Source organism: Ostrea edulis, chromosome 2, assembly GCF_947568905.1.
Source record: "Ostrea edulis chromosome 2, xbOstEdul1.1, whole genome shotgun sequence".
Taxonomy (NCBI): Eukaryota; Metazoa; Mollusca; class Bivalvia; order Ostreida; family Ostreidae; genus Ostrea; species Ostrea edulis.
Window position 1 is genome coordinate 53501674 of NC_079165.1, and position 19439 is coordinate 53521112.

Genomic DNA, 19439 nt, shown 5'->3' on the forward strand with positions numbered 1-19439 from the left:
CGTTATCTCAGTATGAAATAGAAGTTAAGTTACATACAGCTGGACGTTATCTCAATATGAAAGGTTTTAAAGCTGGGCCGATGAGTATTTCAATATGGTTACAATTTTTTTACCGAAAATGAAATATACGTGGCACCAATTGACGATGGTATACTCTTGGGGCTTGATTTTCTACAGAAACACCAGGCTGTAGTCAACATGAATAAAGGTAATCTCGAGATTGGTCGTGAGTATATAGCAATGAATGCCCGGTCTGAGGTATGTACTACTGAATTGAAGGTGGCACAGGTCACTGATCTTAAAAATACTAAGGTGTCACCAGGATCAGTACTGCGAGTCCCATGTAGCGTGAGTATTTCATTGAATGATTACGTTATCGAACCAATAGAGGTCAACGATTGCTTATCCCCCAGAACTCTTCACACCCAGGGGTCTACTCCTTTGTTCTGCATTGTCAATATGTCTGAAAACCATGTTTACCTTAAGCAAGAGCAAGTGGTAGGGGTCGCCTATGAGGTGTGTGAGATTCTGGAAAAGGATGCAGAGAAAATAAAGGTCCAAAAAGTATCTACCACAAAAACCAATAACATCCTTGAGTTACCCGAGCATTTATAGGATTTGTTGGCACGATCAGAAGAGTACTTGTCATCAACCGAGAAAACCCGCCTGCAAGATGTTTTGAGCTCTTATGTAGATGTTTTTGCAAAAGATGAGTTTGACCTTGGGAGTGTCACCTCCATTGAACAATCCATTGACACTGGTAAGTCCAGGCCAATCAAACAGCACCTAAGGAGAACACCTGCATGCTTTGCTGATGAGGAGAAACATCTCAACAAGTTGCTCGGAGCTGATGTCATTGAATCCTCTACATCTGAATGGGCTTCGGCGCCTGTATTAGTAAGAAAAAAAGATGGCACATCCCGTTGGTGTGTAGATTATCGATCACTTAACGCTGTCACCAAGAAAGATGTATTTCCTTTGCCTTGGTGGATGAATGCTTAGACACACTAACGGGGAATATATGGTTCTCAAAATTGGATGCCAATTGGGCAAACCTCCAAGTAAAAATCAAAGGTGCAGATAAAGAGAAAACTGCGTTTATTACTAAGTACGGCAGCTTCCAATTCAAACGGATGAGATTTGGACTTTGTAATGCCCAAAGCACTTATTCCAGAGTTATGAACCTGGTGTTGAAAGGATTACATTGGAAAATTGTTTTGGCTTTGTGTTGGGAAAAAACGTTATGGAACATCTAGACAACATCATGGATGTACTAGACAGATTTAGATCTTACGGTCTCAAATTGAAAACTAAAAAGTGGATCCTGTTCCGAAAAGAGGTGTAATTCTTAGGTCGTACAGTAGGCATCCATCGTTGGGTGTCGGGCCGAACTATATAGAGACAATAACCAAATGACCAGTGCCAAGGTGTACAAAGGATGTGGAACGGTTTTGCGAATTACCACCGAAATTTCATCAAGGATTTTGCAAAAACGACTTTGTATGCAGTTACAGGCAAGAATAGGTTCCACTGGGGTGAAGAGCAACAGTCTGCTTTGGAAAAAGTAAAACTCGCCCTCACTGGTCCCTGTTCTTACACTACCAACCAAAGATGGACATTTCATTTTGGACACTGATGCATCAGACTTGGCCATAAGAGCAGAATTAATCCAAATCCAAAATGGCCAAGAGAGGACCAGTTCCTATGCCAGTTTTACTCTCCTCTCTGAGCAACGAAGATATTGTACCACTCGAAAGGAGCTACTTGCAGTTGTAGTGTTTACACGGTATTACCGTTACTATTTACTGGGTAGGCCTTTCACCATACGTACAGACCACAGCAGTCTTCAATTGCTATTAAATTTTCGTTACCCTGAAGGCCAGTTGGCACGTTGGATGGAGGAACTCAGTCAATACAACTTCACAATTAAGCATAGGAAAGGAAAAGACCATGTAAATGCAGACGCGTTATCCAGTCTTGTGTATGACGATGATTGCCCAATCTACAAAAGAGATTTCAGTATTAGTGACTTGGCTTGTGGATGTTGCAACTATTGTCATCGCGCTTATAATAACTGGGGTGAATCTTTGTATGATGTGGATAATGTTGTTCCTCTTACTGAAGTAAACAAAGTTTCGGTGCAAAAAAATGACTTGGTGTGGTAAGAAGATCAAAGTTCGTCTAGTTGACTTGCTGTCGTGGATGCAGAGTCATTCCTGTGATGACATCAAATCAGCTGAATGTGACGATAAAAATATAGAAGTAATCACCAAGTGGATTGTGAACAGAGAGAAACCAGATAACGACTTGTTTCTTTTGTCAAGAGCAGCCAAGGCGTATTGGGTCAAAAAAGAGCTATTCACGCTGGACAATAGTGAACTTCTATGGAAGCAACAAGAAGATAACAAGGTTCTTGTACTCCCCAGTACCATGATAGCGGAAGTCATGAAATTATGTCATGATGTTCCTGCCGTTGGCCACCAGGGGGTAACTAGAACCTTGAACAGAGTTAAAAAGCGGTTCTATTGGTATTTCATGTCAACAGATGTTCAAAACTACGTTGCCTCATGCGCAGTTTGTAACAGAAACAAAAAACCTACAAGACATGCGCGTTGTGGCATGACTAAATTTCATGCAGGGGTACCAATGGAAAGAGTGCACATGGATTTTCTTGGGCTGTTACCACTCACTAAAACGAAAACGCGTACTGTATATCTTGATGATGGTCGACCAATTCACCAAGTCGGTTGAGTGTGTTCCCTTACCGTTCCAGTCAGCTGAGGTAACAGCTTGCGTTGCAATCAATGAGTTTACAAAATTCGGTTATCCATTGCAGATATTCACAGATCAAGGGACAAATTTTACCAGCCAATTATTTACCAAGATCTGCGAGTTACTAAAAATTCATAAAACAAAAACAACTCTTTACAGACTATCAGTAGAACGTTTTAACAGGACTCTAATGGATGCAGTTAGATGTTTTATTTCAAAAACACCAGGAGATTGGGATGGGTGCATTCCCCTAATAGCTGGTGCTCTTAGATCCTGTGTTAATCGTAGCACTGGTTTTACGCCAAATATGCTGATATTAGGCAGAGAAGTCAATCAGCCAATATGTCGTAGGGTCCAACCAACATAAAACATATTGTTGGTCAGAGTTCTTACTCAATTTTTATTGTGTAAGGAAAAAAAAACTATAATTAAAAAACAAACTCTCACAACACATAAAACACTCGCACAAAATTTAAACAGACATTAAGACATTGAACATTTAAACATACTGTAAGGATTTCACCCCGTATCGTTTGTTTATTCATTTATTTATATATTTTTTTTTTGGTGGTATTATTGTTATACAAATGTCATACGTTATCAATAGTTCTCTTATGATTAAGGAATTGACTTGTTGCTATCTATTATTGAGTATCTTACTTCTATATTCCCCTATGTACAGATGAATTTTCACACGTGTTTGCAGGTTGCATCACTCTATTTATGTGGAGGTTCACGAATCATGGCCGAAAGAAAATAATTCCTGGAAATTTGCATGTTTTATGGGACTTTCCTTATGAGGTAGGCTCTCCAATTTTTTGTGAGATGTAAATTCAAGTATAGTGTTTGAAATTTTGTGAGTAAAAACCATGAAAGAAGGATTTAAATATTTTTTGGAATTTTTGTTGTAGAGGTGGGTGATTTGGCTTTTGAACAGCTGATTTTGCCCGTGCTTGACTTCGATGTAAACAAACTCTCACGCCTTGCTGGATGGGCATGTATTTTTTGGTATGAAAATGCTCATTAAGAACTGTACTACATGATGTGAAAGTACAACTTCTGAAAAGTTTACTTTAAGGAAGCAGGGTCAGGTCAAAGGTGAGTAATTTTGGTAAGAACATATAGGCAAAATTAATAGAGTGGTGCAACCTGCAGCGAGGCAATCCGGGAGGTAAATGTTTACATATACACGTGTTTGGTGTACTTTTTTAAAATCGAGATGGGGAGTCTGGGTAATTACATAGACATATTTAAAAAAACAAAACAATGGATGTCACGTGGCGAGAAGAGAACTTAGCAGTTTTATTAGAGAAGGTAGATAGGGGTAGGGTCAATGGGGTGTAATTTTTATGATGTTAACTTGCCTACAAACAGACGGGGTAGGGGGAATATCAATGGCAGAGTTAAAATAACATTTCCAGAGGGTACACGTAAAGTTTTATTGGCACACAGGCTATTGTACATGTTACATACAAATGCATTACACATTCCACATAATAAACATGTATCACACATATGTCACAACAGTCTTTGCATTAATCCACTTCATTTAAGTTTAGAAGCACCACACATAAATAACGAAAGGCAAACATGTACACATTTAGTACCTAAAGTCTGCCTGAAGCACCCGGGATATCCAGATTGTCTTTTTGAAAGTTAAATCGAGGTAAGTCAAATTTCACCCGATACTATTTTTTCCCCTGCTCACTGTAGGAGTGTTCATTACTTGTCCTTGGGCTACATTGCGGTAAGGGGGGATCACTCATGCCCTTCAGATACCCTGTTTGAGTATCGGTCCCTCTCTGGAAATATAGATCGAATTTTTCTCTCACAAGGACTTGTCTCCTGGTACGATAGATCTTTTCCTCTGTTTGCTGTGTTCGTACAACTTTTGCTTTCTTTTCAGTTGCCGCGTAAGACGAGTGCCTTCAGGAATTGATGAACCGAGTGCAGCACACTTGAGGACAGTCAATTTTCCGGGTCCATGGTTCATCCGGTGTATAAAGAAGATCTGAAGCTCAAAGTTCCGAGAACAGGTAACATTCTTTGGGTTGGATTTTGAATACCCGCGATGTAGTCCCTCAGACTTCTGAGTGTTGGTCCCGTATCTGGTGGCTATCAGTGTTGTCCGGCTGAATCGGAAGTTTATGAGCTGGCGTAAGGTTTCCTCATCGTCATCAGTCGGGTTAAGTGTTCTGGCATGGGTTGGGAGGTAGTCTTTGCCCCCAGTGTTTTTCGGGTGTGCCGCCACAGACGAGAGAGTGTTCGGCACATGTCTTGCCACATCTGCCCGAGTAGCAGTGTATTATGGCATCCGTGGCATAACTCAGGGTGTTGACCAGTTTTCCTGCGTCACCTCGGAACTTCTTGACTGCTACGTTGTATTCTGCGGTGCATCTCTTCATGAAGTCCACCGAGAATTTTCTTTTGACGGCCAGTTTTTGGGCAGTTGTACGTCCAGGAAACATTCCCTCGCTGAACTTGGCATTGTCAACTGCTTTTTTTCTGGGACTGGGCTAGGTGACGGGTGTCCCTCAAGGATTCTACCACTTGACCAGACTCGGCCATGCCCCCCTCGACGCCCCGGAAAGCAGCACTATCCCCGTCTGTGGTGAAGTGGCTGATTAGTGTGGGCTCTTGATCGTTGAGAAATTCCCGGCAGATTTCCTCTGTTGTCTTGTCCTCCCTCCCTATGGGATCCTGTAGTTGTAGGTTGGCTGTGCATTTTCATGGGTGTTCCGGGCATGGGATTCCCTGTGATCTTCTCTTGCAGAGCTTGTTTTTGGTTTTTGGTGATGCAGTCAATAATTTTTTTCTCTTCCGTTACATTTTCAGACATGGTATATGTTGCCTGGGTTGCTGGCTGAAAAGGATTTCTGTCTCGAGACCGGTACAGAGGATTATTGTACCGCCCATCACCTTCCACAGGTATTGGTGTCTCCCGTGGGAACCCACAGTTCTCGATGAGGTCTTTGAGGTGAGCCCTTTCTCTTCGTAAGTCCTCCTGAACCATTTCCACAATCATGGGCCGAACCTTGTTTGCATTTTGTTGTAAACAATTGGCCGAGGGTGCTGGACAGTTGAGGGCATGGAAAATTTCCTGCAGTCCAGTTCCCATGATGGGATTGTCCAGGAGGGCTACCCACACAGATAGGTTTGGCTTTGCTGGCTTGGGTCCACGTTTTCCGGTGTCGACTTCCTCGTAGAGTTTGGTACTCTGGCTGTGGTAAGTGCAGTACTCGCACTTTAGGCTCTCTACCCCGCAGACTCCCTTTTGTTGTTCAGCTGGGTAGTCAAATTGAAGGTTTGTTGGGCAGTTTGGGCTCTCTAGTTTGTGCTGGTGGTAAGCTAAGTTGAACATTTCACACAGTTTTCCCATGTGAAAAAGTCTGTATGTGTTCTTCTCGCTGTCGGGGATGCAGGGAGTTTTGGTCTCATCACAGGTGCCCCTTGGCCGCAGTTACATGATGGTGCTTAAAGGCTGCCTACTGTCTGCATGGTCTTGTAATATGCATGCTCCCGTTTTACTGACTTCCTCCAGAGTCTGTTTTCTGATGTATTTAATCTCTTTTCCCCTTCTTTCCCATCCTCCATGGGCTGACCCCCTGCGGCGGCCATCTTTTACTCTGAAATATCCACTTTTTGCCTTACTTTTTCCCTTCATTTTTCCCAATTTTTGACTGTAATGCTAGTTTTGTCTTTCTCTTTCTGTTGTCTGAAGTCTAATGATTGAGTTTGATGTTTGGACGCTTAACATCTCCCAAAGTGACAATATGTATTATCTTGTTTCTACAGGACCCCCCTTGACAGCTCAACTTGACCATGTCCAGGAAAATCAGAATGCCTTGCTGGGTGCAGTGAGTAATGTTCTCCATCTTCCCATTACAATTAAAGATAAGATAATTCTACATGATACCAACTATATTTCAAAGGAATTGAACAACACATTAATTAAATTTGATAAGTTTAATCAAGAACATCATCACATTGCAATTTTACACATCAAATCTCAATAAAATATAAGTATACCACACAAAATCACCAACAATTTTCCTATATACAAGATAAGGCCTTCCACAACAATATAAAAAAATCACTGTCATCCATTACAAACAAATAGGTGAAAAATCCAAATTTCACACACACACATTTTCTATCAGAATTGCTCAAAATGGACTCAATTTCATCCAAACACACCTCATTTACCCAAGGCCTGTTTCACTTCATAAAGATCAGAAATCCAAAAAATGAATGTACAGTCACACACACATATCATTCAACTTCTTTTTTATGAAGTTTATTGAAATTTAAAGAAACCATATTTTTATTGCAAACATTACAGTTACTTTCACTCTGCTATGTCAATTTCCTGTCGATTTGGTGTTTACCTTTGACTGTATGAAGTATAGTGAGGAGTTCCGTATGTCAGAATTATCGATCTGTTTAAATGCGGGAAATATGAAAGGTTTACCAATGTCATACGATGTGTATTGATGATTTTTTTTTTTTTTTTGCAAATGTTTTAATGTTCAATTCCAACACTTTATTGTTTCATTATGTAAGGGCGAGATTCGACGTTATTTGAGTATAGAATTCTGTGTTGAGAGTTTCTGTGTCAAGCGCGTGTGTGTCGTGTACAGATTTCGGTGCTTTTCTGTATTTTTCTATGATTTACTCGTGTGGAATATAGAATTCTGTATTCTTGAGTATAAAAGGCTGTTCTTGCGCAGACTCGCTCTCTTTTGGTTCTCTCTCTATTTGGAAGCGACATAAGTCGTCTGTTTGTTTTATTATTATTATTTGAGCAAGAATAGGATTTATTTCTGAAAGAAGTTATATTTTGATTTAATGATTTTTGAGTCTGCTCTATTTTTCTATTGTTTTGCGTAACTTTAGAAATCATTTGGATTATTATTTGTGTTTTAGAGTAAGTTAGTTATTAAATTGATTTTCATCAGTGTAATAGATTTATCTTATGGAATGTTTTGGGGAAATTCTTCTTTGGGAATTAATCCCGTGGGGATCCGGGTTAGAATAGATCCTCAGTACCCCCTTGCTTGTCGTAAGAGGCGACTAAATGGGGCGGTCCTTCGGATGAGACCGCAAAAACCGAGGTCCCGTAATGTAGTATATTTCCGGATTTATTAGGATTGTCTAATTTGGTTTTGTATACTATGTGGGGATAATAAAAAAGTTAGTTCTAGTTCCGGTGCTGGTGTTCCTCGTGGTTATTTATGTACCACTGAAAATAATGTAAATACACAACACATGGCGACGAGGTAAAAAAATCATTACACCACTGAACGTTCGAAAGTTCATCGTGCAAGTGACCAATTTCGTTGTTGCAGTACAAGTCTGAATTTTGGGATTCACTAAACACGAGGTGTTTCGAATTTCCTTGAAATGGCGGCACCGCTTATTGGACGGGTAGAACCATTTGATATTTCAAAGGACAGGTGGGATGCATATGTTGAAAGGTTAGAACAATACTTCTTAGCAAATGAAATTGATAATGCGAAGAAAGTTCCAGTCTTATTAAGTTTCATGGGCGGATCCACATATAGTTTACTCCGCGACTTAACTGCACCTGACAAACCTGCCGATAAAACCTATGCCGAAATTGTTACTGCATTGAAGGATCACCTCAGCCCCAAACCAACTATCATTGCGGAAAGATTAAGGTTTCACAAGAGGGACCAACGAGCAGATGAATCGGTGAGAGACTATGTGGCTCAGCTACGGAAATTATCCGAACATTGTGACTTTGGGGAGGCGCTGGCGGACACCCTTAGGGATCGCCTTGTCTGTGGACTTAGAAATGAAAGTGTACAGAAGAAGCTACTGTCTGTTATCAATCTGACATTGAACGGCACCATTGATGTTAGCGTAGCCATGGAGACTGCGACTAAGGATGCAGCCGTGCTGCAGAACAAACACAGAGGACTCTCATCTGTTAACAAGCTTCAGAGCAACCAGACGCAGCGTCATCATAATCCTGTTAAGAAGGAAGGAAAGTGCTACAGATGTGGTAAAGAAGGCCACAACTCTAATGAGTGTCGTTTCAAAAATGAAAAATGCAGAGGATGTGGTAAACAAGGACACATTCAACGTGTGTGCAGGGGAGCTGGTCGAGGTAAGCCAAAGAAAACACACTATATGGGGAATGATAATGAGGATGCTGATTACCTTCTCTCAAGTTTAGAAGTGCACAACTTGAACAGCTCAAAAGAAATCATCTGGACTCAACCAGTAGTGAATGGTAAATTGCTACGTATGGAACTCGACACCGGAGCTGCTTTGACAGTTATAACCAAATCTGACTTCGTGAAACACTTCGAGGGACTGAAATGGAATAAAAGTAATGTCACGTTGAAAACATATTCAGGAGAGATAATTAATCCTCTAGGATGTGTGAATGTCGATGTTCAACTGGGCAAGACCAGGACAACTCTGCCTCTTCACATTGTATCAAAAGGAGGACCCCCTCTTTTGGGATGAATGGATGAATGCATTATTCGGGGAGAAGTGGTCTGAGAGACTGCAGATCAATCACATGGAAACCCACCCCCTGTGGAAATGATAGAACAAATTATGAGCAAGTCCAAAGATGTTTTCAGTGAAGAACTCGGTGCTCTCAAAGACATTAAGGCAAAGATTACCCTTAAATCTGATGCTAAACCCAAGTTTTGCAAGGCAAGACCAGTCCCACATTCTCTGAAACCTGCTGTGGATAAGGAGATAGACAGACTTATACAGTTAGGAATATGGACACCAGTAAAATACAGCGAGTGGGCCACATCCATTGTCGTTGTGGCTAAGCGGGATGGAACAGTCCGAATATGTGGGGATTTCAAGGTAACCCTGAACCCAAACATTGAAATTGATCAATATCCGCTTCCCAGAGTGGATGACATTTTTTCTTCATTAGCTGGAGGACAACATTTTACCAAGATTGACCTGAAAAATGCTTACCTACAGATGGAAGTGGAAGAGGATCAACGGAAACTGCTTACTATTAACAGACACAAGGGTTTATTTCAGTTCAATAGACTCATGTTTGGTGTAGCTTCAGCCCCGGCAGTGTGGCAAAGAGCAATTGATCAGGTGTTACAGGGAATCCTGGGAGTCCACTGCATGATTGATGACATGATCATCACAGGATGTACTCGTGAAAATCACATTGAAAACCTTGAAAAAGTCTTGACCAGACTACAAGCGTTCAATTTGAGAGCCAACATTAAGAAATGCGATATTTTCAAGGAAAGCATCGAATTCTGTGGGCACAAGATTGACAGATGCGGACTTCACAAAACAGAGGAAAAAGTGAGGGCAGTTGTCAACACAAAGTCTCCGTCCAGCGTGACAGAATTGCGTGCATTCCTAGGGCTGGTGAACTACTATGGCAAATTCATGCCCAACTTGTCTACCATTCTGAGACCCCTACACCATTTGCTAGAAAAAAATTCTGCATGGCAATGGACCAAGGAATGTGAGAAGGCATTTCAAAGACTTAATGAAATCTGATCAAGTGTTGGCACACTACAACCCAGCACTCCCTCTGAGACGTTATGTGATGCATCACCGTTTGGACTGGGAGCAGTCCTATCACACATATTCCCATCAGGAGAAGAGAGACCCATAGCGTTCGCTTCTCGTACCTTAAACATAGCTGAGCGAAACTTTTCCCAAATAGACAAGGAAGCTCTCGGCATTGTCTGGGGAATCAAGAATTTCCAGATGTACCTGTATGGTCGTCATTTTTCACTACTGACAGATCATAAACCCCTTGTGTCTATTTTCCACCCACAAAAGGGAGTACCACTTACCACAGCCGCTCGATTGCAGCGTTACGCTTTGTTCTTGTCGGGATTGGACTACTCCATAGAATACCGCAACACAGCCCAGCATGGAAATGCAGACGGACTTTCACACATGGTATTACCTTTGACTGGCGATGGTGAGGATGAAGAGGCTGAATTCCTCGATTCTGCACATGTATTCCATATTGCTCAACTGGAAGCTCTACCAGTGTCAGCAGATGAAGTGAAGCGACGCACAGCTCGTGATCCAGTGTTAGCACGCGTGTATGAAGCAACCATGCGTGGTTGGAACGACTCAACTGACCAGGATCTTCAACCCTATTTTTCACGCAGAAATGAGATAACAGTTCACCAAGGATGCCTCCTTTGGGGAATCCGTGTGATAATTCCTGAGCCTCTAAAACAGGACATTCTCCTCATGATTCATGAAGGACATTTGGGAATGGTAAAGATGAAGAGTTTGGCTAGAAGCCATGTATGGTGGTCAGGCATCGATGCAGAGATAGAAGAGTATTGTAAGAAATGCAGTGGATGTAATGAAAACCGCAACTTACCTCCTGAAACTCCTATTCATCCGTGGGAATATCCAGAAAAACCATGGCAAAGGATCCATGTGGATTTCGCAGGACCCTTCATGAGTGCGATGTTCCTAATAGTGGTTTATGCCCATTCAAAATGGCCCGAGGTAATTAAAATGAACAAAACAACAGCATCCAAAACTATAGAAGTTCTTAGGACAATATTTGCTCGAAATGGTTTACCTGAGCATCTTTTAAATGATAATGGTCCACAGTTCGTTGCTGATGAGTTCCGACACTTTATGAAAAGCAACGGTATTCGACACACGACCTCTGCACCATACCATCCAAAGACTAACGGTTTGGCTGAAAGGTTCGTGCAAACCTTCAAGAATGCCATGAAAGCATCAAAAGGAGATGAAGGATCATTACAAAAGAAACTATGTAATTTCTTAATTGCATACCGAAAAGCTCCTCAACAGGCAACAGGTGAAACTCCTGCCAGACTATTCGTTGGAAAACATCTGACAACCAAAATTGACAGATTGCGACCAGATGTGACAAAGACCGTAGCCAAGAATCAGGACAGGATGCGTGAGAAAATTTCTTCACCTCCGAGGCAATGCAGTGTTGGAGATTCAGTACTAGTCAGAGATTACAGAGGTGATCAGAAGTGGACCAGAGGAGTCGTAAGTGAGCAGACAGGACCTGTATCATACAAAGTGGACGTGACACCTAGAAGTGAATGGAGGAGACATACTGATCAAATCATAAAATCAGCAGCTAATTCAAATGACGCACCAGTACAGCAGCCTGATGTAGAAACTCATTTGGACGTGCCAGAATCGATAGCGGACAAGAGCTTGCACAGTACTCAGCCTCCACAGAACACAGGAAAATCCCGTGAGAAACCAGAAACTACCAGTAATCCAAAAACGCCAATCCGTCAAAATCCACCTAGAAACCGAAGGGCTCCTGAGAAGCTGAATTTGTGATAATGTGAATGATATTAGGGGCATAATAATCCCCAGATAATATTCTCAGGGCAGGAAGTCCTGATGTTGTGTCATTATTGTTATATATCCAGTTAATTCAGTATTGGTTGACATTCTAGTCATTACAGCATAAATCAGCATAATAAGTATTTTGATATACATGTGTGTGACTTTGTTTACAAATTATTGTTCATGTGCTCTTTGTGAATTTAAATGTTTTACAAACTTTGTAATAAACAAAGAATACTTCTAACACAAACTTTTACAAAGACTTTAATTGAAATCTAGTCAATTGTATTCATTAAGAAAATCAAAAATACATGTATACTCTGTACATCATTTCATGTCTGGATTAGTGGGGAGGAATGTAGTATATTTCCGGATTTATTAGGATTGTCTAATTTGGTTTTGTATACTATGTGGGGATAATAAAAAAGTTAGTTCTAGTTCCGGTGCTGGTGTTCCTCGTGGTTATTTATGTACCACTGAAAATAATGTAAATACACAACACATGTCACAGCAGATGTGGCACGATAAAGATCCCTCCCTGCTCAGTGGCCATAAGCGCCGAGCATAGGCCTAAATTTTGCAGCCCTTCACCGGCAGTGGTGACGTCTCCATATGAGTGAAATATTCTCGAGAGGGACGTTAAACAATATTTAAATATTTAATCAATCTTTGGGAATTAATAATTGATTTATTGCTTATCTAGAGTATAGTAATGCAATATGTGACAGATTTCACAATTTATATAACTTGTGATTTAGGTTCAATTTAGTATTGAATGCAGCATAGGGTTGTTTTTTTTTAGCTCTTCTGAGCCGAAGGCTCAAAGAGCTAATCATATTGGCCATATGTCTGGCGTGCGGTGTGCGGTGTGCGTCAACTTTTTGGAAAAAGGGCTATATCTCAAGATCCCCTTGGCCAATTTTTGTCAAATTTGTCACAGGGTACCCTTGGCCCAAGGGCTTTCATTTGTACTAAAACTAGGGTTGTGACCCTTTAACAAAGGGAGATAATTAGGAAAATGCAAACAAAAGTAATGGTTGCTAAAAAATCTTCTTCTGGTAAATTATCACCAAACTTATGCATAAGGATGAGAATAGGTTGTAGATAAAAAATTGTTCAAGGCATCATCCTGGGGCAAAGGGTGTGGTCTCAAGGTCACTTCAAAGTTGACCTTAAATTTTGTTTTGTTAAAACTTTGATATTTTGCTTAGTATAAGGACTAGGATCATCAAATTTTGTCAGTTGATGCATCTTAGGACTTAATATCATGTTGTCTCAAAAGTAGGTCATGGTGACCTACTTTTTAAAGTTCGCAGGTAATTATTATTAAATGGATTTTGATGCATATCTTATACACTTTTGAGCCTATGATCATCAAAGGTTGTCAGTTGATGGATCATGGGACCTTGAACTGCGTCATGTGAAAAATATGTCACCATGACCTACTTTCTGAATTTTATGGCTAATCATTTATGAATACATTTTAGGTTGTTATTTCAGATACCGAGAGGTTTAGAATCATTAAACCTTGTAAGTTGATGCGTCTAGAGGCCTCAAAACATATTTATTAAAAAAAAGTAGGTCACAGTGACCTACTTTTTGAATTTTGCAGACATTCAAATTTCACATTTTCAATTTTAGATGCATATTTTGGACACTATGAAAGCTAGGATCATCAAACTTTGTCAGTTGATGCATCTTGAGTCTTCATAGTTTGTTGACCAAAACTTAGGTCACCGTGACCTACTTTTAGAATTTGACGGCTATATTTTAATATTTCAGATACTATTTGACTTACTTTTATCAAACTTTGTCAGTTGATGCATGTTGAGTCTTCAGAGTGTGTTGACTATAAAGTAGGTCACCGTGTCCTATTTTTGGATTTTGACGGCTATATTTGAATATTTCAGATACTATTTGACTTACAATCATCAAACTTTGTCAGTTGATGGGTCTTGAGTCTTCAGAGTGTGTCGACTAAAAAGTAGGTCACTGTGACCAACTTTTGGAATTTGACGTTTATATCTGAATATTTCAGATACTATTTGACTTCAATTATCAAACTTTGTCAGTTGATTCATCTTGAGTCTTTGGAGTGTGTCGACCAAAACGTAGGTCACTGTGGCCTTCTTTTGGAATTTGACGACTATATTTGAATATTTCGTTCATTATTCATATCTGATTTTGTCCTGAGTTATTCCCCTTGAATGTGTTTTCGGAGGATGAATTATAGAATTTTTTAAAGTAGGATTTTCGTGCGCATGTCGATTTCGTCATCTTGTTTATCATCTGCTTTTCTTGGTGGTGGGGGGCATCCAGCTGGTGGCAGCGCTACTGTGGGGAGAGGACTTTCCCATCACAATACATTACATTAATAGCACACAGAACACAATGTTTTAGGTTACGCTGCCGATAAAATTAATTACTTATCAATAAAATAAGATAATACAAGTAAGTGTAAATCTTACCAGGACTCCAGTAATATGTTTTAAATTATATTTCTGACGTCTCCGGAGTGACACTTCAGGAATATTGCATGGGGTAAATGAAAGCGGCGGGAACTTGTCCTTTTTATCTGAGTGAGGTTCGTATGAATATCAATTATTCGATTGTCATTTAGTTGAGAAGTCGATATACACCACGTGACTAAACAAACTAGCAATCATTCATTCATAGTATCGTACACCTTCGTATTCGATTGGCTATGCACGCCAATAGTATTTAAAAATAACGCTCGCTGCAACACACTTATAAATTACAACTGTGACAATTATATTTGGTTTTTCGACTTCGCTTACGAGGACCAGTATGTGGCTGATCGAATTAACAGCATCTCTATTGCACACGAAACGGCAAGTACCTTAAAAACTACGCAGATCTAGAGTATCCTGAAGCGTGACTATGATCTCAAAGTACTGGGGCATTCCTACAAAGTAGGAGATGTGATTTACGTTTTGGATACAGCGACAGTTAAGGGCAAGTGCCGCAAGTTAATTCTTATGTGGAAAGGACCGGGAATTGTCATTGAGAAAATGTCAGCTTATCTTTATAAAGTCCAATTGCGAAGAAAAGAGATGTGCATTAATCATGATCGAATTAAACTGTGCAAAGACTGGCAAATGCCAGATTGGATTAAAAACATTTGAGTAAGGTTCAATAAGACAGCAAAGAATCAAATAAATATTGTGTCTGTCGTGGTCCGGATTCGAGTTCTTTCATGATTCAATGCGACGAATGCCGCGATTGGTTTCACGCCGCTTGCGTGAATTTGACAAGAGACTACGCGGAAAAACTTGCGTTTTAGTTGTGCCCCGGTTGTGACGTATAGTGAGTTTGTGTAATGATTGCGCATTCATTGTTTTTACTATTCTGATATTGGTATTTTCCAGTTTTCTATTTCGTAATAGCATATAGGAGCTGATCTAAATAACGGTAGTTATATGCATTGCATTTGCACTGCCGAGGAAGTTTCAGTATACTTATGTTATTATGCATCGTTTATGTTTTGAATTTAAATATTTTTGAACAGCTGATGAAAAGGGGGACATAACGTTAAGACCAGGGTCATGTCATGATACATTTTCACTGAAAATTATGTAAGAATGAAAGTTTGAATATATTAAGGTACGAGATATGAATTTTTTCACAATACTGTTTAATATTTTTCATTTAATTAACTATTATGCCATTCCAAAGGAAGTACATGTACCCCAAAACAACAAAATATTGGACTTCGCGTCAAGAGAGAAGGGAACATTATTTGGATTATGTGAAGAGCTGTAGCGACCCACTGGGGATGTTTAGTGGTTCTGATGTCAGCTTTGCAATCCGCGCAGCGTGAAGAATTTCAGGTGCGTGGGACTGTTACAGTTGATTCAGTTCCTGATGTAGAGGATGTAAAACTTATACGGTACCAATTTTGATGCACCAGATGCGCATTTCGACAAATAATGTCTCTTCAGTGATGCTCAACCGAAATGTTTGAAATCCGAAATAACTATGAAGTTTTAGATCTAAATATAGCCAAAAACAGCGTGCCAAACAAGTGGAGCCAAATTCGTCCAAGGATAAGAGCTATGCATGAGGGAGATAATCCTTAATTTTGAAATGAATTTCTAAATTTTATAACAGCAATTAAATATACAGGATGTAAGAATACAGGTGTCCGCCTTAGAGTCATCAATAGATGACAAATTCCATTGTGTGGATGTTTACTATGGGTCTGATATGGATTCTACTATCATAAGCTCTTTGTAAGAATACAAATCCGACGCCTGCAAAACATCCTCAATGTATGAAGCCTTTGATAGTAATTTCCATCTGGACTGTACCTGTACTCGAATTTGTAGGATCCCGAATGAGAAGTATGTAGAGGTTGTACTTAATTATACAGGAACGGGAACTGGTCGGCCTAATCTTGCCGTCAATATTACTGGAGACGTTATAGTTTATAGCGAGCGTTCTACACATCCAGATACTTTTCGTATGAGTCCTTGGAGAATTGCTATAGGAGTACATCCAAAACCCCCAAAATCTTGCACCACATGAAGGATCTATTGTGTTCCCCGTACGTTGTGGCACTAGGGGAGGTTGGTTTTGATCGCACTATCCCCATTAAATTATGGAGACGCAAGGAGGAGGTTTTCGTCAGATGCTTGCTCTCGTTCGGAAGGATAAAGTTCTGGTGATTCACCTACGGGGAACTCCCTCAGATCGGATTGGAATGGATGTTCACACTCAGAAGACATGTGATCCGAACCAACCCATTCATCTTCATTGTTTTATGGGAGACCAAGAACTTGCGAAAGAATGGATGGACTGTTTTTCCAACGTGCACGTTGTTTTCACAGGTGCTGTAGAACATTTCGGCGCAGATCAGATCGCCGACCTTAGATCCATTCCTACAAGCCACATTCTCCTCGAGACTGACTCGCCATATATGAAGCCAGGTGGAGGATTCATTAACACCCCTGCGTTCATAGGAAACGTCGCCACTCAGGTTGCATCTAAGCTTGGAGTAACACTGCAGTACCTATTGAAGGAAACTGTAAAGAATGGTCGTCGCCTTTATAAGATCGAGTCTTTGACTGAACTCTAATTAATAGTTCCTGCAAAAGTGATGGCCTGGGACTTAGTTACCGGTCACACTCATGTTGTAGACTATTCCATGTCAGTTAACTTGCTCATTTATATTGCATCTTCCTGCAGAATTTTAAGGTCTGGTTTGAAGTTACCGATCGAATTCATGTTGTAGAGGAACCTCCCCCTTGCATTTGGTTACGATCATACATAAACTTGTATTGAGTTATATTTTCCTCTATCGTGCTTAAAGTAAGTGATTTCATTGTTTATATTTTTGAGATTGTATTGGCACATTGCACTCCTAAATGTCATACTTTTTCATATAGAACGGGGAGGAATGTAGTGAAACGTATGTTCTCTGTATGTTAACCTAATGTATGACCTCTGACCTTGGTCTGGTTCCTCACTGAACCCTGAACTGGAGCTCCAGCACGTGCAGCCCTTTCCACCTTCGAAGAAGAGAGGCATATTGGTTTGCACCTGTCGGTCGGTCGGTAGACCACATGTTGTCCGCTCAATATCTTAAGAACCAATCACTTGATGGTAATATTTCATAAGTGGGTTAGTTATGAGAAGAAGAGGACCCAAACTCCCCGTCGAGGCCTCATTACGTCACCTACGAATAGACCTCTCCTATGTGACGCAGTACAATATTATACATTTATTGCATGATAGTGAGGGAGATATGAAGATTTATTCACCCAAGAAAAATCATATTCCCCGAGGGCAACTTCGTTTACTTTGAGGTTAAATTTATGGAAAATGCACGAAGCTGACCAAGGGGAAATATGATAGGGAGATATGATGTTTGAGAGGGAGATATGAAGTTTTGTCTTCCCTGGCACGTGACTGTCTAGACCAATCATATTATGCGTTGCATAGAATTCTCATACTGAGGTATAATAATATACATTTATTGCATGATAGTGAGGGAGATATGAAGATTTATTCACCCAAGAAAAATCATATTCCCCGAGGGCAACGCGCGAGGGGAATATGATTTTTCTTGGGTGAATAAATCTTCATATCTCCCGAACATTCATGCAATAAATTGTTTATTATACCGAAACAAAGCAAAACTACAAAATTGTATTTGAGATTGGAGTTTACTCATCTATACATCGTACATGTATGTAGCTGAGATCGCCCCAACAGTAACAGCGCGCCGTCAACGTATATATAGAAGGTACAAACAGCGAAACAGTGATATGATAACCAGTTTTTGTATTTCCATTCTCCTTGAATGCTGATTTACTTGCATGTTTTTATATCAACCAAAATCAGTTGATTTTAAAACTGTATATCAAAGACCCGCATATTTTGTGCCTTACGAACTATGAAAGTAGAATGACTGGACTTATTGTGACGTCATAATACACTACAATAGACCTCTCCTATGTGACGCTAATCTGTATATTGTACTGCGTCACATAGGAGAGGTCCGTATTGTAGTGACGGCGCGCTGTTACTGTTAGGGCGATCTCAGCTACATACATGTACGATGTATAGATGAGTAAACTCCAATCTCAAATACAATTTTGTAGTCTTGCTTTGTTTCGGTATAATAAACAATTTATTGCATGAATGTTCGGGGCGTTGCCCTCGGGGAATATGATTTTTCTTGGGTGAATAAATCTTCATATCTCCCTCACTATCATCCAATAAATGTATATTGTATATTGTGAGTCCGCGATTATCACGCAGGCAATTAACACTAAAGAAGTAGTTCGTAGTTAAAAGTTTGAAGGTATTGACATTAAGATCATTAATATAAAAGTATGGATTTTATTTTAAACATAAAATGATCAAATTATCAATTCATATTATTGTGTAAAGTAATGAACTTGATGTTTACGTTCTTGTTTCGAAAGTTGTTTACGTTTGACGTTATGTTTTCCGTCATTCTACAGTGACGTCACACAGTATACGCGGCCAATCAGATCACGCGCTCGTCCTTTTCCGTAACTCATTTGCGGTTACGGAAATAGCCGAGTAGTTACGATTGTATACGCGGTCTAAGAAATCGCTATTCCATAATGCCTAAATGGAAGAGTTTGGTTTGTAAGCAAACGAACTCTGGCGGAAGTTTGAAGAGGACCCCTATTGTTTTTCAGGTCAAAAGGTCAATCTACTCTGGACAAAGGAAGACTTTGTCCGCTCAATATCTTGAGAACCCTTCGCTTGACAGACATCAAATTTGATACATCTTCAGAAGATGACTCCTATTAATTTTGAGGTTACAT

At 40.1% G+C, this 19439-nt stretch overlaps 3 protein-coding genes across 3 annotated transcripts; all 3 read left to right on the forward strand.

The window, feature by feature from the left end:
- The first annotated feature begins 9348 nt into the window (after positions 1–9348).
- Positions 9349–10296, forward strand: LOC125676551 (uncharacterized protein K02A2.6-like). The gene has a single exon (XM_048914404.2). The coding sequence runs from the start codon at positions 9349–9351 to the stop codon at positions 10294–10296; it is 948 nt and encodes a 315-aa protein (XP_048770361.2).
- Positions 10297–10298: 2 nt separating this feature from the next.
- Positions 10299–12593, forward strand: LOC125676861 (uncharacterized protein K02A2.6-like). The gene has a single exon (XM_048914731.2). The coding sequence runs from the start codon at positions 10510–10512 to the stop codon at positions 12103–12105; it is 1596 nt and encodes a 531-aa protein (XP_048770688.2). The 5' UTR covers positions 10299–10509; the 3' UTR covers positions 12106–12593.
- Positions 12594–16658: 4065 nt separating this feature from the next.
- On the forward strand, positions 16659–17287 carry LOC125676552 (uncharacterized metal-dependent hydrolase YcfH-like). Its single transcript, XM_048914405.2, is given in 2 exon segments — positions 16659–16752; positions 16755–17287. Coding segments are annotated over 2 exon segments (552 nt in total). The 3' UTR covers positions 17213–17287.
- The last annotated feature ends 2152 nt before the right edge of the window (positions 17288–19439 follow it).